General features: G+C 34.3%; 1 protein-coding gene across 2 annotated transcripts in view; it reads left to right on the forward strand.

The window, feature by feature from the left end:
- LOC129747251 (phospholipase B1, membrane-associated-like) overlaps nucleotides 1–23,440 on the forward strand; it is a 43,231-nt gene extending 19,791 nt beyond the window's left edge. The window contains exons 2-8 of one of the 2 annotated variants that reach the window (XM_055741360.1): nucleotides 4,995–5,102; nucleotides 5,171–5,575; nucleotides 5,643–5,821; nucleotides 12,422–12,864; nucleotides 12,965–13,082; nucleotides 22,990–23,066; nucleotides 23,151–23,440. In XM_055741360.1, coding sequence (XP_055597335.1) covers nucleotides 5,272–5,575; nucleotides 5,643–5,821; nucleotides 12,422–12,864; nucleotides 12,965–13,082; nucleotides 22,990–23,066; nucleotides 23,151–23,286 — 1,257 coding nt within the window. In that variant the 5' untranslated portion in view covers nucleotides 4,995–5,102; nucleotides 5,171–5,271 and the 3' untranslated portion in view covers nucleotides 23,287–23,440. Of the gene's footprint in view, nucleotides 1–4,994; nucleotides 5,576–5,642; nucleotides 5,822–12,421; nucleotides 12,865–12,964; nucleotides 13,083–22,989; nucleotides 23,067–23,150 lie in introns of both variants that reach the window. The other variant, XM_055741359.1, reaches the window with a different exon arrangement.
- Nucleotides 23,441–23,647: the final 207 nt, after the last annotated feature.

The following is a 23,647-nucleotide window of genomic DNA, read 5'->3' on the forward strand; positions in this document are numbered from 1 at the left end:
TAGATTCATGAATGAGGGCTCTAAGGCTTGGCTAATAAAATTCTAATCTAGGAATAAGATTCCTAATTCATATTTTTTGTACATTACAAAAATCGTATAGAAATTTGGAAACAGATACAAAGTTCAGTTGAATGAGTTTTTCAATCAACATAAAATTGTTGAGAAATTCAAGAGAACATTAACTTAAAAATTTGCTTGTCAATTCAATTTCCAGATATCATATTTTTTATTTGAACGTGTTTGTACATACAATTCAACTGAAAATCACAAATCTAAAGTACAATTTGAGTAAATTTTCAAAGTTTTGATTCCTGCAAAATATCCCTAATTATATTTAAAAAAATCATCCACAAGATTTTTATCATGGAATTGATTCTTCATGAAATATATTTCCAGTTAAAGAAACATGTACCTGATCTTCACTTAAAATATCTACATAAAATACTTTATTTTTTCAGTGTATTAACATTATTAATATTGCAGTTTTTAAAGCCTAATTTCAAACTTAAATCATAAATTTAGTTCAAGTTTGCATCAAACATATTTGATCCGAAATTTTTTTATCTCTTACTGTTTTTATTTTGTAAAAATTTATTTATCAAAGGTTAAAGTCTTAGAATTTGCAAAAGAGTTTAGAAGATTGGGCTTGTTTGATTTGAGTATAGAATGTGGTTTGTGATATAGCTCAGTTGGCAAGTCTGTTGTCTCCTGAGCCGATGTCCGCGAGTTCGAGCCCAAGAGTAAACATCGAACACAGTTGTACCGGAAAAGTTTTTCAAAAACGATCCGCCAACTGTAACGTTGATAAAGTCGCGAATGCCATAAAGATGGTAAAACTACTATAATCGAAACAAAAAAAAAATTGAGTATAGAATATTTTTTTTTAATACATTGACTTTTAAACAAATTCAAAAATTTTAATCATCGATGAAAGCAAATTTCATATTTTGGCTTCATTATAAAAATTTAGCTTACTCTTTAGGCTAAGGACCACTGTTTTAAAGCTACTTTTTTAAGGTTTTGTCAATTGACACTTTACCATCCTTGTAGCAATCGTGTCTCCGCTAAAGTTACGATTTCATACAAAGACTATTAATGAGTACTTAAAAATGAATAAACATCTAGTTACAAACATAATTTGTTTTATTTTTTTTTTCATTCGTGTGTTGTTGGGAAAAAAATCATAGGTAAAAATAAGTCACCAAAACCCCCCCCCCCCCCCCATGAGTCGGTTCTTCCTACGGCCCTGGTCTAAGCAACAACTGTTTCTGAACTAAAATAAATACAAAATACCATTCACAGAATTGAAACACTTACCAATTTCACTGCAACATACAACCGGAAGTGTAAATGGTGCTTTCCGAGCCTATGTTTTCCGATACGGTGTTAAGATTCGGGTTTTCCGCCGGGAACTCTCATCGAGGAAGAGGATCCTTTTTTCGACCGATTTTGTTGATCTACCGGCTAAACAACCTTGAATAAAAAAAAAAACAAAAAAAAAATAGGATGTATTCATTTCTACAAAACTAGCAAATGCCACCACCAACAGATGGTATTTTCGTGTGTCAACTGTGCCATTGAAGCCGGTCCCTTTTGCGAAATTCTTGGGACACAGACCTTCAGGAGTAGCGGGTTTTCCCGGTCGTTTTTAATTGTCCAGTAACATTTGGTGCTCACCTTGAAGAAAATAAAAAAATGGAAACTCACCTTTTTTCTGCCAAAAGATTAACTCCGGAAGAATCTTTTGTGCCACCGAAGCTTTCTTATGATCCGTTCCGACCCGATAATGGTACCCGGTGAGAAAGATGGACGATTTTATTTTTCTTTTTTTTATGATAGTCAAGACTCAAGACACGTCTTTTGTGAGTTAAGACACACTGCACTAAGGTTCAAGAAAACTCAATTAAAGTATTGAATCATTCAACGTATCTTTCCGAAATATTTTTGTATCATTTCTAGCGAATACGCATTCAACGCGGACACACGTTTAGTCAAGTTATGAATCGCTACGATTATCGTAATCGGAACAGAATAATACGGATGATTCGTTGTACGGTTTTTGATTATGCGGGACGTTCGTCGCCATGACACCCATAATCGGGTGACGGGTGTATTTCCTGCGGGCCCCGTCACATCATAAAACTGATGACGCTCTCTAACTCAAGATAGCCGCTCAGTTTAGCCATACGTTGCAAAGCTGGGAACTCTCCCTCTTTTCTTTCTCGCTCCCAGAATTTCTTTGGGCCCGGAAAGTAAAACTACTAAAATGAGCGTGGCAACAAACGTGTTAAGCCGGCAGGCCATACAGCCCTCATAGGATGGAAACCGATAAACGAAAGAATAATCGTAGCCATATTTAGAATACGGGTTAGAAACCTTACAATGGTCCAGTGCTATGCGCCAACTGACGTTGCCGATTTGCAGGAGAAAGAGCAGTTTTACAGTCAACTGAACAGCGTGGTAGAGAAAGTTTCGAAGGGTGGCATTCAAATCCATTTAGGCGACTTCAACGCAAAGATTAGCTCCTAAAATCAGGACCTTGAGCGCATCATGGGGCGCCATGGCCTAGGACAGATGAGCGAAAACGGAAAGCTGTTTGTAGAATTTTGTGGCAATAACAACATGGTGATCGATGAATCGCTCTTCCTCCATCGACCAGCTCATAAGGTCACTTGGGTATTCCGAGATGGACGAACAAAAAATCAAATCGACCTCATCTGCATCAGCCGAAAATGGAGAGGGAGACTTCTTGATGTCCACAACATAGGTACGAAACGCAGACATTACATCTGACAATCACCTCGTCCTTAGCGAGATACGACTGACAGTTACGCGTGTCTAACGGCGCGAGGAGAAAGTTAGACGTCGATACGACGTCCACCGGTTGAGGATTCCAGAGGTGAAAAGGGGCATACGTTGAACAGCTTGAATCTCGAGCCTCGAAACTGCCGATAGACGGAACAGTTGAAGAAAAGTGGTGTGGAATCAAGAATGCCTTTATCACGACGAGCTATGGTACTCTCGGTAAAGTTTGTGGAAGACGAAGTGAATGGATGTCGGATGAAACCTGGAGGATGGTCGATGATCGGAGAAAGGCGAAAGTCGGAATTGAGCAGGCATGTACGGGTCAGCCAAAGCAGCCGCCCGCTAACGATATGCGGAGCTAAGGCAGTTAAACGAGCTTGTAAAAGAGACAAGAGAACCTGGAAAAACTCCCTAGCCGAAGAGGGAGAAAGAGCCGCCGCCAATGGAGATATCCGATTACTTTATGACATTTCTCGCCGCCTTTCGATATCCTCGTAAAGGTCCCGAAGAAAGGAGACCTAACAGAGTGTGGTAACTGGCGGGGCATAACGTTGTGATGTGGTCCAGTCATGATCGTCCGGATCGGAATCCAGCTTGTTGTCGTCGGAGTGTAGCGTCGATTTTCTCCTGGATCCTGTTCAGGATCACTTTGCAGAGTACTTTGAGGGTTGTACAGATCAAAATTATGCCTCGCCAGTTACCGCACTCTGTCAGGTCTCCTTTCTTCGAGACCTTTACGAGGATACCCTGCAACCAGTCGGCCGGGAATGTTGCAGAAACCCATGTGTCAGCGAAAATACGGTGCAACATTTGTGCTGAGAGGGCAGGGTCGGCTTTCAGCATTTCAGCAGCGATTCCAGGTGCTTTGTTGTATTTCATGTTTTCGATTGCCGCTTCTCTTTCAGCCAGCGAGGGCGCTTCCGAGTTGATGCCATTTATGCGACTTACTGTTGGCGCTTCAAGCTGCGGGTTCTGTTGGCCATTGCTATTCGTGACTCGGAAGAGTTGTTTGAAGTGCTCAGTCCATCGTTTGAGCTGATCTGTTCGATCGGTCAATAACTGACCTGCTCGGTCTTTCAGCGGCATTCTTGCATTAGTCCTTGCACCATTGAGGCGGCGAGAAATGTCATAAAGTAATCGGATATCTCCATTGCTGGCGGCTCTTTTCCCCTCTTCCCCAATTAATGTCGCTGAGCTGATGATGAAGTATTTTTTTATAAATTGTCATTGAGTCACCTGAAGGTGAGCTGAGCTGTGTTCTCAAATTTGATCCTGAGTTTAGGCCACCTGGCCACAGAAAACTGACCAGCATTTTAAATTGCACATCAAATTTCGTCGAGATTGTAATGTGTTCATGGAATATCCAAAACATTTTAAACAAACTGTATAACAAATCGTGTTTTCAGATGGTATGTATCTACCTTCTCTTATCACCAATTTTGGTTTAACGTAATAAAACGTAAACGTTTAACGTAATAAAACGTAAAAGGTTAACTAAATTATAGGCATGTCGCAACTGTTGCAAAATTCAAAAGAATATTTTTTTTAGTTTATGGGGTTTATGGGTAGTCCAAAATAGGTCCTGACGGTGGGTTAAAATAAAAACATGGTGGTTCAAAATCGACCAGAGTAAATATCAAATAAGCGGTTTTTTAGGATTATTTTTTTTTGCTTAAATGTTTTTCGTAATAATAATAAAAAACTTTAGCATAAACATTTTTATATCGAGAAATTGCATCGCCACTTCTCAAAGCAGTCCAAAATAAGTTCCGTTACCCTATAACCCTGGCTTAAAAAAGAGTCATTACTACAAAAGTTGAAAACTATTTTTTCCATTAAATGATCAATGGGGATATTTACATGGTTTCATTAAGGATAAACTAACTTCAACATTTTATCCATGTAGTTATTCTAGGAACAAACGATTTTTAAATGTTTGAAACTTTATGGGTACTCCAACAACATATTGGATAACAAACATTTGATCACATTCTTACAAAACTTTGCATAACAGGAAGTTTACAGATGATTTATCGGGGAAAACACATTCCACCACTCACAAGCCCTGAATTTTGCGAATCGTTCGTGTGTTCAGCGTGAGGTGACGTCAGGGTGTTGTTTAAAATATTCCATATGTTATTTGTCGATTGGAGTGCTAAAATATGTTTCTTTTTATTTTTCTCTTCCAGTTCCAGCAGTTTCATCATCATCATTATCATCCGCCTTAACTGCGTGTGTGATTCAGGAGGTAAACAACCGAGAAGAAGAAAAGGCTTGCATGGATCTCGTCGCACCCGGTCAGTATTGGCCCAAAATAATCGGTCTTGAAAGTGAGTTGATCATTTTAGTACATTTCCTTTCGAAGTTCGGAGCGGGTGGTCGAGATCCGGTCATGAGCCAAACACAGTTCAGTGACTGGATAGAACTGGCAGTGAATGAAAAATAAAAGTGAAATTCAATTTGGAAATGAACTTTTTAACCGGTGCAATCAAATGTTTATTCTGTGGGATCCTGGTGTTGGTGGTCTTTCGAACCGGATCAACGTCGGCAGGGGACATCACAGATCAAACAACGTCGTTGGATCAAGGGCTGCTGAGAAATTTGTTTCATCTGTTCCGACACTGGATGTTCAACTTTGTAGGACAGACTGGGTTGAAAACCAGAGGATCGTTTCTGCAGGAAAAGATCCCAGACAGTTTGCCATTTCCTTGTGATGTTACGATCGGGAGAAGTAAGCAAGTGCCCAGAAGTGTGCATAAGTTGAGGCCGGGTGAGTATTTGAAGCTTGGATTTCAAAGGGGCTAAAGAATTTGAAGGCTCATGATCGATATCTCCAGGTGATTTCAACGTTATTGCTGCTATGGGCGATTCTCTGACAGCGGCTAGTGGAGCGTCTTCCAGTGGCTTCGTTGATCTATATATGGAAAACCGTGGTCTGTCGTGGAGTATTGGCGGGCAATGGAACTGGCGAAATGTCACCACCTTACCAAATATTTTGAAGGAGTTTAACCCTAAGGTAGATATATTTGACTTGTGTTAAAGTGACCTGAAAGTGGAGCTTTTTTAAAAGGATTTTACATTGTTTGTGATCTACGGTTATTCAATACCAGTATAATCCTTCATGGAAAGAAGCTTACCCATATTTAATGTATGTAATTTCCCCAGTCACTACAGATGGATTGAATAAATTTAAATTTCTTCAGACAATAGATGATAGATGATGAGATAATTCACAAATAGGTAAAAGTTTGAAGCATTTTAACCCTTTAATACTTAGTGTTGTCTAAAAACTACACTTATGAAAATCTCGGAAACGCTTGGATATTCTTAAGTGATAAACTGCCAAAGATGACGAGGTATTTTCAAAACGATATTTAAATGATTGTGTGAGATATCGACCGAAGTATGCAGGGCTTGTGAATAGCTCATTTGATCAGTCAGTAGCTTCCTGAGCAGATGTCTGCGAGTTCGAGCCCAAGAGTAATCATCGAACACAGTTATACCGGATAAGTTTTCAACGCCTGTCCGCCAACTGCTGCGTTGATATAAAATCGCGAATGCCAAAATGGTGGAAGAACGACTAAAATCAAATAAAAAAAAAAATGTTGAAGTATGCCAAAAAATTGTAATGTTCAATTTGTTTGAAAAAGCATTTTTTGGAAAATCGCTGATATGAGATTTGCCAATTCTAGCAATTTTTTTAATCTCAATCAATCACAAATACCTTCCTGTACCCAATTTACTTCGTTTGGAAGAAATTTGTTAAGTCGTATCGAAATGAATTTAAAATTTCGTAAATTATTTTTCAACTTTGATGGGCCATAACTTTCATAATACTCAAAATAACGAATTCAAACTATTTCAGTGGTGTTTTACTAATTAAAATGTTTTTATATCACTGAATCAATAACTTTTTTTTTTCATTTTAAAAAAGTCATCCATTAAAGGATTAATGAAATCAATACTGGACACAATAATAGCTACTATTTCATCTTTGAAACGGGTATGAGTGTATACAATCATCTTTCATCTTTGAAACGGATATGAGTGTATACAATTTATTCTTAACCATTGAATAAGATAAATCAATTATCAAAGCAAACTTCAATTTAACAATCGATTGTTCAATCCAAAAACGAGTTTTACTTTTTCAATTTCGTATAAGTCGTTAAGACTAACTAACCAATTAAAGCATAGCTCATTTATAAATGGGACAGTTACAAATGCGTGTATCTGGAAAATCATTTGCTTGATCGAAATACTTTGTATGAAGGAAATGAAGGTTATCTTATTCATGTAAAAATTATTTATCGTTTTTTGTTCAAAAAATTTCTACTTTATCCTTGGCATCTCCCATCGGTCGGCGCTCACTTTTTCAGGCATGATATTGATCAATTTTTCCAATTTTTTAGGTGACTGCATTCTCCTCCTTCAATATCTGCTACTTTTCGAACATAAGAAACTGAGGGCAATTTAGTGAATACAGCTGTTTCGAAATTAACGAATTTTGATTATTTTGGAGTACTAAACAGCGTTTTTAAATGACGTTTTGCTGACGAAATTTGAAATTTGGATTCATTTTTGTCATTTTCGTTATTTTTGTCATTTTTGTTATTTTTGTCAATTTTGTCAATTTTGTAAATTTTGTAAATTTTGTAAATTTTGTAAATTTTGTAAATTTTGTAAATTTTCTAAATTTTGTAAATTTTGTAAATTTTGTAAATTTTGTAAATTTTGTCAATTTTGTAAATTTTGTAAATTTTGTAAATTTTGTAAATTTTGTAAATTTTGTAAATTTTGTAAATTTTGTAAATTTTGTAAATTTTGTAAATTTTGTAAATTTTGTAAATTTTGTAAATTTTGTAAATTTTGTAAATTTTGTAAATTTTGTAAATTTTGTAAATTTTGTAAATTTTGTAAATTTTGTAAATTTTGTAAATTTTGTAAATTTTGTAAATTTTGTAAATTTTGTAAATTTTGTAAATTTTGTAAATTTTGTAAATTTTGTAAATTTTGTAAATTTTGTAAATTTTGTAAATTTTGTAAATTTTGTAAATTTTGTAAATTTTGTAAATTTTGTAAATTTTGTAAATTTTGTAAATTTTGTAAATTTTGTAAATTTTGTAAATTTTGTAAATTTTGTAAATTTTGTAAATTTTGTAAATTTTGTAAATTTTGTAAATTTTGTAAATTTTGTAAATTTTGTAAATTTTGTAAATTTTGTAAATTTTGTAAATTTTGTAAATTTTGTAAATTTTGTAAATTTTGTAAATTTTGTAAATTTTGTAAATTTTGTAAATTTTGTAAATTTTGTAAATTTTGTAAATTTTGTAAATTTTGTAAATTTTGTAAATTTTGTAAATTTTGTAAATTTTGTAAATTTTGTAAATTTTGTAAATTTTGTAAATTTTGTAAATTTTGTAAATTTTGTAAATTTTGTAAATTTTGTAAATTTTGTAAATTTTGTAAATTTTGTAAATTTTGTAAATTTTGTAAATTTTGTAAATTTTGTAAATTTTGTAAATTTTGTAAATTTTGTAAATTTTGTAAATTTTGTAAATTTTGTAAATTTTGTAAATTTTGTAAATTTTGTAAATTTTGTAAATTTTGTAAATTTTGTAAATTTTGTAAATTTTGTAAATTTTGTAAATTTTGTAAATTTTGTAAATTTTGTAAATTTTGTAAATTTTGTAAATTTTGTAAATTTTGTAAATTTTGTAAATTTTGTAAATTTTGTAAATTTTGTAAATTTTGTAAATTTTGTAAATTTTGTAAATTTTGTAAATTTTGTAAATTTTGTAAATTTTGTAAATTTTGTAAATTTTGTAAATTTTGTAAATTTTGTAAATTTTGTAAATTTTGTAAATTTTGTAAATTTTGTAAATTTTGTAAATTTTGTAAATTTTGTAAATTTTGTAAATTTTGTAAATTTTGTAAATTTTGTAAATTTTGTAAATTTTGTACATTTTCTAAATTTTGTAAATTTTGTAAATTTTGTAAATTTTGTAAATTTTGTAAATTTTGTAAATTTTGTAAATTTTGTTAATTTTGTAAATTTTGTAAATTTTGTAAATTTTGTAAATTTTGGAAATTTTGTAAATTATGTAGATTTTGTAAATTTTGTAAATTTTGTAAATTTTGTAAATTTTGTAAATTTTGTAAATTTTGTAAATTTTGTAAATTTTGTAAATTTTGTAAATTTTGTAAATTTTGTAAATTTTGTAAATTTTGTAAATTTTGTAAATTTTGTAAATTTTGTAAATTTTGTAAATTTTGTAAATTTTGTAAATTTTGTAAATTTTGTAAATTTTGTAAATTTTGTAAATTTTGTAAATTTTGTAAATTTTGTGAATTTTGTAAATTTTTTAAATTTTGTAAAATTTGTAAATTTTGTAAATTTGGCAATTTTGTCAATTTTGTCTATCTGTCAATTTTGTTAATATTGTAAATTCTGTAAATTTTGTAAATTTTGTCAATTTTGTCAATTTTGTAAATTTTGTCAATTTTGTCAATTTTGTCAATTTTGTCAATTTTGTCAATTTTGTAAATTTTGTAAATTTTGTAAATTTTGTAAATTTTGTAAATTTTGTCAATTTTGTCAATTTTGTAAATTTTGTAAATTTTGTAAATTTTGTAAATTTTGTAAATTTTGTAAATTTTGTAAATTTTGTAAATTTTGTAAATTTTGTAAATTTTGTAAATTTTGTAAATTTTGTAAATTTTGTAAATTTTGTAAATTTTGTAAATTTTGTAAATTTTGTAAATTTTGTAAATTTTGTAAATTTTGTAAATTTTGTAAATTTTGTAAATTTTGTCAATTTTGTAAATTTTTTAAGTTTTGTAAATTTTGTAAATTTTGTAAATTTTGTAAATTTTGTAAATTTTGTCAATTTTGTCAATTTTGTCAATTTTGTAAATTTTGTAAATTTTGTAAATTTTGTAAATTTTGTCAATTTTGACAATTTTGTCAATTTTGTCAATTTTGTCAATTTCGGTAATTTTGTCAATTTTGTCAATTTTGTCAATTTTGTCAATTTTGTCAATTTTGTCAATTTTGTCAATTTTGTCAATTTTGTCAATTTTGTCATTTTTGTCATTTTTGTCATTTTTGTCATTTTTGTCATTTTTGTCATTTTTGTCATTTTTGTCATTTTTGTCATTTTTGTCATTTTTGTCATTTTTGTCATTTTTGTCATTTTTGTCATTTTTGTCATTTTTGTCATTTTTGTCATTTTTGTCATTTTTGTCATTTTTGTCTTTTATGTCATTTTTGTCATTTTTGTCATTTTTGTCATTTTTGTCATTTTTGTCATTTTTGTCATTTTTGTCATTTTTGTCATTTTTGTCATTTTTGTCATTTTTGTCATTTTTGTCATTTTTGTCATTTTTGTCATTTTTGTCATTTTTGTCATTTTTGTCATTTTTGTCATTTTTGTCATTTTTGTCATTTTTGTCATTTTTGTCATTTTTGTCATTTTTGTCATTTTTGTCATTTTTTAATAATTCCTAAGATCATTGGAGGACGTTTCTGAGCTCTTGATCTTTTTATATTAAAACCGCTGAACACTTTTAATACAAGTAATTTTCAAGTATTGGCATAAAATTGTTTAAAAAATTTCTCTCAGTTGAATTATTTGGACGAAGAACACTAAAAACAAAATTCAACAACTTTTGTAACTTTCATAGTGCTATCAAAACTACTCGTGGTTTCGGAGGAAAAGATATGTGGATTAAGCACCAAAAAATTTGTCGAAATCAGCTCAAAAACCTTAGGCATCAAGAAAAATATGTGAATTTTGTAGATTTTTGAAACTGTGCCATGCAAAAACAAGTTTCTCACAATTATGGAACATTGTTTTAAAAATGATCTTTTGACTTTCCAAGACGCTAATTGGAAAGAAATTGAAATGTTTAGTTTTTGACTGTTTTCAATAGCAATAATAATATTTTTATTATAAACACTTAACTAATAATATGCTTTTTGACTGAGATAGACTTGATATAACAGCTTTTAAAATCCTTCTCGTAAAAAGACCATTTTCGAACATATAAAAAACAAGTCCTAGAATTTCCCGTTTTTTAAATAAAACCTGGGTGGTCAATTGATTCAGACTTTTGTAAGAATCATTTATCGGAATCCTGGAGATCCTGCGGGTGATCTGGCACATCCGTAGAAGGTAACAATGTCCAAAACAAATCTTATAGCTGGTCAAATAGTTTTTAAATGATCAATTAACAAACGATGTTTTCAAGCGATTCATTTTCTGAATTGTTTAGAAGGATTTTTTAAACGTACGCAGTCGTCGTTAAAAAGAAGATTTTAGTGTAGTTTAGTTACTTTCGTCTCATTCTTTTTTATACTAAAAACTTTAAAGGAACCTATTAAAATTCAATTAAAAGGCATACCTACTAATTTTAATATTTGAGGAAACAAATCGAATTAAGAGGCCTTTAGTAGGAAGTATTTTCATAAAGTGACCTTTGATTGAGGAGGAACTGAATTTGAAATTTATGCAATAGTTATTTGTTCGAAACTTCCTCTGGTAAATAGCTTCCTCGACTCTTGAGCTCTCAGATTCGTTATACCCTCACGAAAGTTATTCTGCCGAGTGCAATAAATATGTGCTAAAAGCTCAATTCATTTTTGCAAACGTTCTTGAAAGGAAGCAGACAGATAATTTGTAAACAGTATTTTAGCGTCATAAAGACGAACAAATAAATTGCAAATTGGTTTTGAATTTTATTGTACATATGTTGATTTTCCTGGACCGATTTGATTGTCTGCTAACAAAATCGTCTGATTTTTAGTTTCATTTCTAAAAGTGACTAATTCATGTGTTCAATCGTAGTAATTACATAAGTTTGAAATAAGGAATGTTTAAAAAATAAACTCGAATGAAATTTGGCTGAATATAATACCAAAAAGGAAAGGTTTCGATTCAAAATAGGCCACTTTTTTCATATCATTCTCAAGTTTCGATTTGTTTTTTTGTAGGTTTTGATATTTTTTATCCATCTAGTAAATCCTTTAGTTTTTTTTTTTCATTTTTTCAATGTGAACCAAGTTAACCAATAATGCTCCAAAAAGTATTGATTCTACTGTTTAATTTTGTTTGTTCATTCCCCCAATTAACGTATGCTTAGTGGTTCGTGATAAAATTTGGAATCAAGGTTATTAATTTATGGCTTGCGGGTGGTTGTCACATTTGGAATGCTGCTCATCGCAGCTCTGGTAGGTAAAAGGCGATCGTTTAAAATATCAGACGCACCTACTCCAGTCCAGTAATGTTGTCCAAAGTTAGCCAGCAGCACGTCCTACGTCTGGTACCTACACATAGCGGGTGTTATGATTAAATAATGTCCAACCCACCGGCATCGTACTTGGGATCACATTTTGTACCTTACTGTGTCACCAAAACGGAAAAAAAATCACTCGTACGGCTCGTAAAAGTATTTGGGGTTTCTTTTACAGGGCTTATATAATGCCGGTTTAGCTGAACTTCGGGACCGGAAAAGGTTAAAAAGTACCCAAAAAAATTTAACGGTAGATGTTCTGTTTGAAAGTAAGCCTCATAAGTACTACAGGTATTAAGTGAAGGTATTTTATCATTTACAGCTCGTCGGTTACTCGCTGGGAGATGCTTATCCCATTCATCGAGCCACTCAGTTCAACATGGCCGAAATCGGAGCCGTTTCCTACGATATGCCATTTATGGCCAAGTCATTGGTGAAGCGAATTCGAGCCGACCGGAGAGTGGACTTTAAGCGAGACTGGAAACTGGTGACAATTACCATCGGTGGTAATGACATTTGCACATTTGTGTGCACTATGCAGAGACCGGAAGATCTGCCCGTCAAACATAGGCTAAGGATGATCAAAACTCTACGTTATATTAGAGATAACATGCCGAGAACTTTCGTAAACATCGTCTCGGTCCCATTGGTGTCGACGGTCGTTTCGATCAACTCCAAACCGGGCGTCTGTCACGCTCTGCATCACGGTGAATGTTCCTGCTGGGTTGGGCGACTTTACAACCAAACCGAGGCGTCCAGAGATAGGTAGGCATCAACATTGTTATAATTTCTTCTGTTTTCTCTAAATCAATTTATTTAAGATGATAATTTTTTTTTGTATAATATTCTGTTCAACGCCTTACAGGTGGCGCAGAATTCAGCAACAAATGATTAAAGCGGAAGTGGAAGTGTCGGAGATGGACGAATTTCGTCGTTTGGACGAATTTGCTGTCGTTCATCAGCCGTGGTCTACACAACTTACGGTACGTATAGTTTTTCAAAGTTCACTGATAGAAAGTACCACACCAAACACACCGAACTTACAATATAAGGCTAAAACTACATATATTTTGAACATAATCATGGGGAGTGTGATGTGATTCCTTTTTATTTAACATGCCACTTCCCTCCTCAATATTTTCAAGCTTGTATCATCAGAATAAATTTTCCAAGAAATAAAATCCAGTTTCAAGCAATGTAATTTGGGGCCCGGACATTCGACCGAAGGCCGATAGGCCGAAAGATGTTAGGCCAAAGGTCGCTAGACCGAATGGGTTATCAGGCCGAGGGATGTTCGGCCGAATAGGACAATAGGTCAAAAGGGATATTTGGCCAAATGTTATTCGGCCGAATATTATTTGGCCGAATGGACGATAGGCCGAATGGTCGTTTGGCCGAATGAATGCTAGGCAAAAAGGTTGTTAGGCCGAATGATCATCGGGCCAAATGGTCGTTAGGCCGAATGGTTGTTAGGCTGAAAAGGACATGTCCCGCTTTTTTGTTGAATGTCCCGCTGTCCCGCTTTTTCCTCAAAATGTCCCGCTTTTTTTTCTTGGAAAATATTTAAAAAGTTCACTGACTTACACTGGAAAAAATCAAACTTTAGTCTCAATTTAGATGCATTCCCGATCAGAAGAGCATATCACAATCGTTACTCAAACCTATCTCAGCGAAATATTTATATCTGATTCAGTTATAGTTTTGAAATGAGATTATTTGTTTGTGTTTTTTCTAAAACAGAATTATATCTACTTTTGATAAAAACAATTTTTTCAAACGCACTTTTTCAAGCTTTAAGACGAAATTAATCGATTACCTATATGAATGAAAATAATAATTTTTGAGGCATCGATTCATTTATATTTTCAAAGCTTAAGTATTTATATTGAATATAGTACCTGATCAGTGCTAGTACTATAATCAATCTGTATACTTTTGTTTAGAAGTATGAGTCGAAAGAAAAATACTGGGGAGTACTGTTGTTTTCTCTGTTTGGATCTGCCTTTATTCTTCAAAAGCTGCTATTGGATTTTCGGAGCCTTCATTTCAGTAGGTACTTCTAGTATTTCTTCTCAAATCCTGATAATCCTATTCCAATTCATTCTAATTTCAATGCATCAGGTAAACACATTGAAAGTATTCCATTCATCTGAACGACACTCGAAGTCGACTACCTGGCCGTCCGCACGCATCTTTTTTAAAATTCCAATCGTCCGATTCCAATTCTTCAAGTAAACGTATATTGGTTCAACATAAGAAATCTTTCAAATACGTCTTTTTTCAAAATAAGCAGCATTTTTCATTGTTAATATATGACCATACTGAATATATCTAAAGTTTTTCTGATTCTGATTGAGTTAAACGTTCTTGGAGCACGTTCAACCAATGTATGAAGAATTCTGCTACTGATTTCCAAAATTTTCTCACTTGATGATAGAAATTCATTTCTGAATCCAGACCCCAAAATCGAACGGTAATTTTTCTTATTTTTTTTTTCTATGATTTTTACAAAATAACTATTTTTATTATCGTTAATGTTATTTTAAGTCAATTTCCGGCAAATTATTGTCATCTTTTATCATTTTTTTTCAAATGTTTTGATGCATTTTGCACCACTCTTGTTTTGTTTATAATTTTGGTTATTTTTGTCATATTTGCTGTTTTTGTCATTTTTTATCATTTTTTAGTTGTTTCTTTTCATTTTTAGTCTTTGTTTGTATTTGTTTTTTAATTATTTCAATTTTTCATCTTTTTGTCATTTTTGAGTACTTTATAATTTTTTTAAAAAACTTTTGTTTTTCTTGTTGTATTTTATCATCATTTCGGAACAAAAAAACGTATTTATGGTGTTTGTTTCAATTCTATTGGTCCTGTTATAGGGAAAACTAAAAGGTAACTTCAAAATGGCGATCTCGAAATGAAAACTTTAAAAAAAATATATCATTCGGAAATTTTTATTCGGATTAAAAATTTAAAAATTACGTAATGAATTCAGATTGAAATCTAACATCAAATATAAAATACTATGTTGATGATTGAGGGCTCTGAAACAAGTTCTATTCTTGGTTCGTATCAAAATATTGATCTGACATCTGATTTCAAAATTCGTTTTTAACATTTCAGAAATCGTATTGAAATTCGGAAAAAGATCCAAAATTCAATTTCATAATAAGTAAACTTGATAATTTTTACTTATGCATGAACTTGCTCTTAATTTTGAATATTTATGCTGAACTCTGAACCTGAATTCAAATCCAGGTTCAGAATTCAGATACAAAATTTACATTCAAAAGTCAGATTACAAATTGCAAGAGATCGCATACTTTTAATTTTGATTTTTATTTAAATTTCAAAATTCCAAATTTGTTACCAAACAGAATATCATTTAAGGAATTAAGAGCCAAATTTCAAACTTAACTTGAATTTGGATAGAGATTGCAAGTATATTTGGATTATTTTATTTGAGCATAGAGTAAGATTTTTTTCAACAGATACAATGTTTTCTTTTCTTAGGTTTTCAAATTTTTGAACTAATTACCAAACAAACCAATTTTTATAAAAAAATACACCAAGGTTTTTACACGATCTGCATATGGCAAAAAATCATGTAAATAGAAGTCATGTAAGAAAAATTGAGTGTAGTGTACTTTCTGTGAACAGCTTTGACTAATGGTAAACGTAAATATAAGTTTGCAATACAATCAAGCTTTTTTTAAAGTATCTAAAATGTCCCGCTTTTTTCGGCTGTGTCCCGCTTTTTTGTCGTGAAATGTCCCGCTTTTTTCTGAAAGTATCTGGCAAGCCTATATAAAGCATATTAACGCTTTTTGCCATGTTAGGCGGAAAGGTAGTTAAGTTGAATGGTCGTTTGGCCGAATAGTCATCAGACCGAATGGCCATCAGGGCAAATGGATATAAGGCTGGATTCGACCATTCGGCATATCGTCCATTCGTCCTTACGACCATACGTCCTTTCAGCCTAACAGCCAGACCAATTCGGCGTTGCACCCCTGCTCGTTCCTACCGGGCTGCAACAAACAATTTCAGCTCCCCGAGCTCCTCCTTCTCCAGGCGGCGCTTTTTCTCCTAGAAAATTCGGACTCTCTACCTTTTCCTCTGTCGATGGATTTCCACGTTTCGACGGTTGCTTCTTTTCACTAAACCGTCTGCGCCATCTCTTCGTCCATCACCTTCGAACTCGACAATTCACCCGAAATCCGCACACAGCACTGCGTTCCATCCATCGTCGCCTTGATCAGTCTGATCAGCTTCCCGGAAAAGCCGTTCTCATCCATAATTTTCCATAGCTCGTTACGGTCGATCTTGTCGTATGCGGCTTTGAAGTCGATGAATAGATGGTGCGTAGGGACTTGGTGTTCCCGGCAAATTTTCCACATTTCGACGGGTGCCTCTTTGCACTACTGCCGCCCGCGCGGCATTCTCTTCGTCCATCACCCTCCTACACTCCTCGTCGAACCAGTCGTTCCGTCGAGTTCGCTCCACATAACCGATGACGTTCTCCGCAGCACTGTTGATGGCTGTCTTGATGGTATCCCAACAGTCCTCGATAGGGGCTTCGTCAAGCTCGCCCTCTGCCGGCTGCGCTGCTTCGACCGACTGCGCGTAGTCTGCCGCGACCTCAGCTTGCTTCAGTCGTGCGATATTTATCCGAGGCGGGCGCCGGTTTCGCGTGTTGTTCACTACGGAGAGTTTTGGCGCATCTTCACCATCACCAGATAGTGATCCGACTCGATGTTGGCGCCTCGACAGGATCTGACGTCGATGATGTCCGAGAAGTACCGGCTGTCGATCAAAACGTGGTCGATCTGTGATTGCGTTTTGTACGGTGATATCCAGGTGTACTTGTGTGGGAGGCGGTGCTGAAAAAAGGTACTACGTACGGCCATTCGTTTGGAGGCGGCGAAATCAATAAGTCTGAGGCCGTTTTCGTTGGTCAGCTGGTGCGCGCTGAACCTTCCAATTGTCGGTTTGAATTCCTCCTCCTGGCCGACCTGAGTATTGAAATCCCCGATGACAATCTTGATATCATGTTTTGGGCAACGGTCGTATTCACGCTCCAGCTGCGCGTAAAATTCGTCTTTGTCGTCACCGGTACTTCCGAGGTGAGGGCTGTGTACGTTGATGATGCTGATGTTGACGAACCGGCCCTTGATTCTCAACCGGCACATTCGAGAGTTGATTGGCCACCACCCGATCACGCGCTTTTGCATCTTTCCCATCACTATAAAAGCTGTTCCAAGCTCGTGTGTGTTGCCGCAGCTCTGGTAGATGGCACGACCATCTGGATACGTTCGTACCGTGGAGCCCTTCCAGCATACCTCCTGCAGCGCTACGATGTCGAATTTGCGGCTCTTCAATTCGTTGGAGAGCACGTGGGTACTGCCCACAAAATTTAGAGATCGGCAGTTCCATGTTCCAAGTTTCCAATCGCTAGTCCCTTTTCGTCGCGTGGGTCTTTGCCGATTTCCATCCCAAATTTGTTGTTCGTTGTTCGTTGCTTATGTTTTTTGTAGTCACAGGCTCGCAAGGCCCGCAGCTAACCCCACTATCTCGCAGGAGGACCGTCGTGATGTTGCTGTTTTGGGTCTCGAACACCACCAGGACGCTGTTGCACTCCGCACGCCGCCCCTGACATGGAGAACAGACGCGTACGAACCCCTCTGACTCAGTCTGCATGCGACCAAAGCATCCACCGGGGTTGGGTACCCGATCTCCGCTAAGGTTGCTCGCACCCCAGCTAGCACCACGGGGAGGTAGAGAATCGGAGTTGCAGACAAGAGGTTATATGACCACTACCCGAAGGTTGGGTGTATGGGGTCTCGAGTTGCACATTGTCTACCGTTCACTAGTCATGTTCTGCGTGTAATACAGACGACCCCTCTGGCACACCCCTGACCATGAATTTGATACCTAGCATCGATTGCTTGCGGTTCCTAAGTTTGATACATAGAATCACTCATGTGATAATTTTAATCACAATCCGATATATAACAACGTCAATATTGCTAAAACTTTTAACAATTGATGTGGACGACCACTGATACAAAATTCAATACCTGGAATCGATTGCTCGTCCCTCAAAACACCCACGTGCAAATGTTCATCACATCCTATGTAAAATGTTGCCTATGTCGCTAAAACAACATTTATCTTGTAAAGATGACCCCCTTCAAAAGGGGTCTTCCGAAAACCTCAAAACAATTTTCATGACTCCTGGTCCTAATGAGCATCTATGCCAAATTTCAACTCTCTAACTCTTAAAACGGCTGGCGCCTCAAAAGGAAAAACAAACAAACCAACTGATATTGCTTTTTCCGTTCAACAACTTTGTTGAAGACCTTTATTCCGTATCTTTTTAGAAAAAAGTTGTTGAATAGTTCTGCTTGAAAAGTATTAATTCAATACCTCGCTAGGCTCAAGCAGCGATGTCAGTTTAATTGATTGAATTTCATTGCCCTTTTGCTAATAACTTTTCATCCTAATTAGATATGAAGTTACCATCTTGGACAAAGTTGTTCAGCGGAAAATTTCCTTAAAAAAATTATAAACTGACAAAACCCATTACCAGGCTCAGTTCTACAGGAAAAATAAAAATGATGTTGATTTTTTTAGAACAAAATATTCAAATATCCCATTAAAACATAAAAGTTCAAATTAACTCATCAAAACGTTACTTTAAAACTTTGCAAAAAATCTTGCATGACCTTGAAAACAAAACTGAGCTTTTAAGACCCCAGGGATGAAGAAAGTAAAAAATTACTCCAAATCGACTCAGTCTTATATGCCTACCTATGTCAAAAACGAACAGGACGTAGACATTGTATATTGGATAAAGCATAGACCACGATGAATCTGGACGAACTGTTCATTATACCATTGTGCTCCTACTTGTTGGATCAGGAAAGTTTTTTTTAACAGTATTTTGTTCGAAAACGTTTCCTCTATAAGTGCTGAAAATTTCATTGGGATTCGTTTTGTTCCAAAAAAAGGTTCACGTAATGGAAGCCGCGACGAAAATAAATTTTGGACACCCACGTCAAAAATCGCGAAATCGATAAAAATGGTCAAATCAACCATGTGCAGCGTTCTCAAACGTATCCGTGAGATGCATACTATCGATCGGCAGGTTCATACCAAGCGTCATAGAGAAATTAAGGATCGGAAACTGTTTTTGAAGGTGTTGAGAACGAACAAGGCAAATCCCGGGCAGTCAGACAATGACATCGCCAAGAAATTCTATGCCGACCGGTGCACCGTCAGAAGTATTCGTCTGCGCGAAAGAACACGATTCTATCGGGCCAGTAAGCAATAAAACCGGACATTGAAGCAGAATTTAGTAGCCTAAGGACGTGCCCGGAAGTTATACAACAAGATTCCAACCAAGTACGACGGGTGCATCCTCATGGATGTGTTTGATCCAGGCGCGGTCCTATGGGGGGGTGATCGGGGTGATCACCCCCCCCCCCCCCCCCCCCCAAGCGACAAAAAACCGTTACGAAGTACTCGCAAACGCTTGACTTTATATAAAAACTAATAACTTTTCCTAGTAGGTGTACTTTTGAATTCTCAAACATTTCCACTCCGTGAGGGGTTTGTTCAATAAAAGAATTTATTAATCACTTAAAAGCTTGAAATTGAAAAAGCCGGTCCGCCAAACTTTAAACAGCTGTAACTTGCAATTCCCTGGACCGAACTTCACCAAATAACTTTTGTTGAGGTACTTACAGCGTTGAATTCGAATTTGCAGACATATATGCTGTCGGCCATAAGTTTGGGATCACCCCCTTTAACTGAATATGATTTAAACTTGGCTTAAAGTTGGAAAATTTCCAAAAAATCGCACTTAATATTTTAATCCGATCAGTTCAGGGTTGGGTGTACCGAATTTACAAATTTGAGTTGCATTTGAATCTTTTTTCATAAATATCAAAACACATTTTTTTAAAATGGGGTGCTAAAAATTTGCATAGTGCAGAGCTACTTAAGTTATCGATCAAAAGTTTGGGCTCACCCCTCAGTACGGTATTTCGGGATCATGCGAAACATGCAATTTAATTTCGTGCGTATCTCTGTCATCAAACAAGGTTTCGATAATCGGATAAGTTATCTTTAATGCTCATGAGTTTTTTTTTGCTTTTTGGCTATTAAGTGAAAATGTTTTTCCAGACTAACTTCGTTATAACTTTAGCTATAGTTTGCAAACTTGTTTCGGCTATAACTTTTTTTATCTTACAAGTTAGACAAGTTGTTAAAACTTTCAAAATTAAGTTAATTAAGTAAGAAATGGTAACGATAAAGTTGTTCTTAGACCAAATTATGATTAAAATGATTAAAATAAATTTCAAGTATGGGGATTTTATGCTAATAAAAAATTGCATTAAAAATACGAAACTTAGATTATTGGTTGAAACTTGAACAGTTATGCTTCAAATTCTATAGAAAGCACGAAAAAATAGTCTTTTTCACCTGTTTTGATTATTCTTGTATTAGGATTCTAAATACACTGGAAATATTACTTCTGAATTAGAAGTTATGGATAAAATCTGATTAAAATTCGAGTTCAGAAATTTATTTCCAAACTCAGTTTTCAAAGTATAGGCTACAAATACTTGCTATATTTTAATTTTTCCCAGGTGAGATAAAACTATTCCGTCATCCCCGACTAGGAGATGACTCAAGGCAATCGCTCAAGCTGAACATTCGGAAGACATTTTTCAATTTTAGACCAACACGGCTGGGTTGCAGGATTTGTACTAATTAAATTGCCGATACTGTTTTAGCTCATCCACACAATAATATTTGAAATTTTGAGTTGAAATCCAGCTTAATAATTTAGGTTAAAAAATCCACTCTGAATCTGAAAGTTTAGTTATTTCAATTGTAATTAATTTGGCTTTTCACTAAAATATTGAAATAGTTTTAAATTTCAGAAACTAACAATATTCAATATTCTTTTATTTTATTCAAACATTATACAAAAAGTTTAGAAATATTGAGAGCATGAAGAAAAAATACTTCTTTTCACTTTTTTCATAAATTATTCGTTGAAAATTAGTTACTATTTCTTTGGATTCAGTTACAATAAATTCAAAATGTAGCTTGAAATTCAAGAAAAACAAATAAAAAAGAAGTTTCAAAAGCTTCATACCAAAGAATATGATTTTGATGATCTTTAGAATCCAATTTATATTTAAAAATTGAAGAATTGGAACAGGAATTAATAATAATTCGATACTTTCGAACAACAATTCAGCAAAATACTACTGCGCCAACTGTGGTCTAAAGGATAGCGTTCAAGTCTTCTAAGCTAGAGGTCATGAGATCGAGTCTCGGTCACGGCATACATAGTACTCTTTCTGTGGGTTGGTGGTGTTAGCTTTAGTAAAATGCTAGCGATTATATTCTTGAGAAAGGTACGCTTTAGTCATAAGTGGAATTTAGATCTCTTCAAAGAAACATGACATTTCACTGAGATGCTATATGTATGTGTTCGTTTAAAAATAAAAAAAAAATAATTAAACATTCAGTTTTTGATTCAGAGCACCAATTAACGAAAACTTTTCTCAAATGATTGTTTTGGAATTGTTGCAAAATGACAATCATTAAAATTTTTGTGGGGGTCTTACGCTGATATTGAGATGCCTAGTAAAAATATTGTGGAAAACTTGAAGATTTTTTTTTACATTTTCTTCTACAAAAATGTTTGTTTAATTTTCATTTGTGAAATGACATTTATATCGGAAAATTCTTTAAAGAATTTTTAAAGTTATAATTTTTAACTACCAATTGTAAAAAATCATCTTTTTATCAACACTTTTCGCAGTGAACATCTAATATTCGCAGATTTTTTTATAAAAGGATATCAAAACAAGGGTATTCAGAAAAATTGTTGAAAGTTTTCACTTTTTTCTCTATTGTCAAATTTTTTAAATTACAAATAAGCTATAACTATACAAACCTAAAAAATACAAGTCTTATTTACAACTGAACCCCCCCCCCCTCCCTTCCCCACTTTGTTTCACAAAATAAACGTTTTTTGCCAGATATTTACGAACTTTCGTTCTGACTGATTTTTGAAAATTTAGAAAATCACCCCCCCCCCCCCCCCCCAGAGCCAACTCTAGGACCGCCCCTGGTTTGATCTGGCATGGTATTTGCAGCTGCGGACGAAAAATCCCGGCTTTTGTGTAAAACAAGACCATGGACTCCGAAATGTACAAGGAGGAGTGCCTGGAAAACGTTTTTTTTCGTACATTAGATCTCACAAAGGACCAGTAAAGTTTTCGCCAGATTTGGCAAGCTGCCACTACAGTGCAGAAGTACCTACTACACTGTTATCAGGCCAACGGGTGGATTTTGTCGAAAAGAACATCAACCCAACACACTGCCCTCAATTCTGCCCTATCGGAAAATTGGGTAATTGTCAAGCAGAAGATGAAGAAGAATGGTAGGACGACTCGGGATGCAACAGAGATGAAGAGATTGTGAAACAAAATGGCCACTGAGGTCATCTTATAGCGTGTTCAAACTATTTTTATTTAATTTATTCATTTATTTATTTATTTTATTTATTAAAAAAAAAATTATTTCACAAAATTCATAGAAACACTATTGGAATATTTTTTTTATTATTTTTCTTTTAAAGTTCATTAAAAACCCTACATTTTAAGGACAAAACATATTTATTTCTTTCACATAGCTCGGAAATAAACCCGTTTTAAGGCGTCCAGATTCATCGTGATCCATGCTTTATGAGAATAGCTTGAACAAAATTTTGGCGAAATGATTGAAATTAATTCTATTTCACGCTATGTATTCAGTAGCTATTTTGATTCTAATTCTATTCCTTTGACATTATTCTCTTTGCAGCTGAAAATGAATGGTAAAGATGTGGATTACTCGTTGCTGGCATACGATTGTTTTCACATGAGTCAAAAGGGAAACGCGTAAGCAAATCATATCTTCTATTGGATAACCACCAGTTTGTAAAACATTTTGTATGTACTTCTCTTTTTATTTTCTCACCGCAGCTTCGCTGGAACGGCTCTTTGGAACAACATGCTGGAGCCGGTAGGTCAAAAACGCACCAACTGGAGACCACTTTTTGAAAAATTCCACTGCCCAACCGCGAAAGCCCCTTACATTTACACCTACGACAATAGCTGATAATCAGTTTTTTTAAGCTTTTACAAGTTAACTTAAGAGTTTGGAATTAATTTATCTTGCCAAGCATAAATGTACAATCAATTGTGATGGTAGGTTTAGGTTTTTGTTCTGAAAGAAATTTTAACATGCCATATGTCAAGGAAACAGTATTGTGCAGGTGATACTAGTTTAAGAAATATATACCTACATACATTATTGTATAGATTTATTATTATTTTTCGAATTTTAATTTGTAAGATAAATACCGGCCAAGTGATTAAACTATTCAAAAATCACACTCAAAGATGTACTTAAATCTCAATTAACTACCTTTAAATTGATTGCAATCGATTAGGAAATCATTGGTACGGCTCATTGAGCT

Source organism: Uranotaenia lowii, chromosome 2 (genome assembly GCF_029784155.1).
Source record: "Uranotaenia lowii strain MFRU-FL chromosome 2, ASM2978415v1, whole genome shotgun sequence".
NCBI classification, from domain to species: domain Eukaryota; kingdom Metazoa; phylum Arthropoda; class Insecta; order Diptera; family Culicidae; genus Uranotaenia; species Uranotaenia lowii.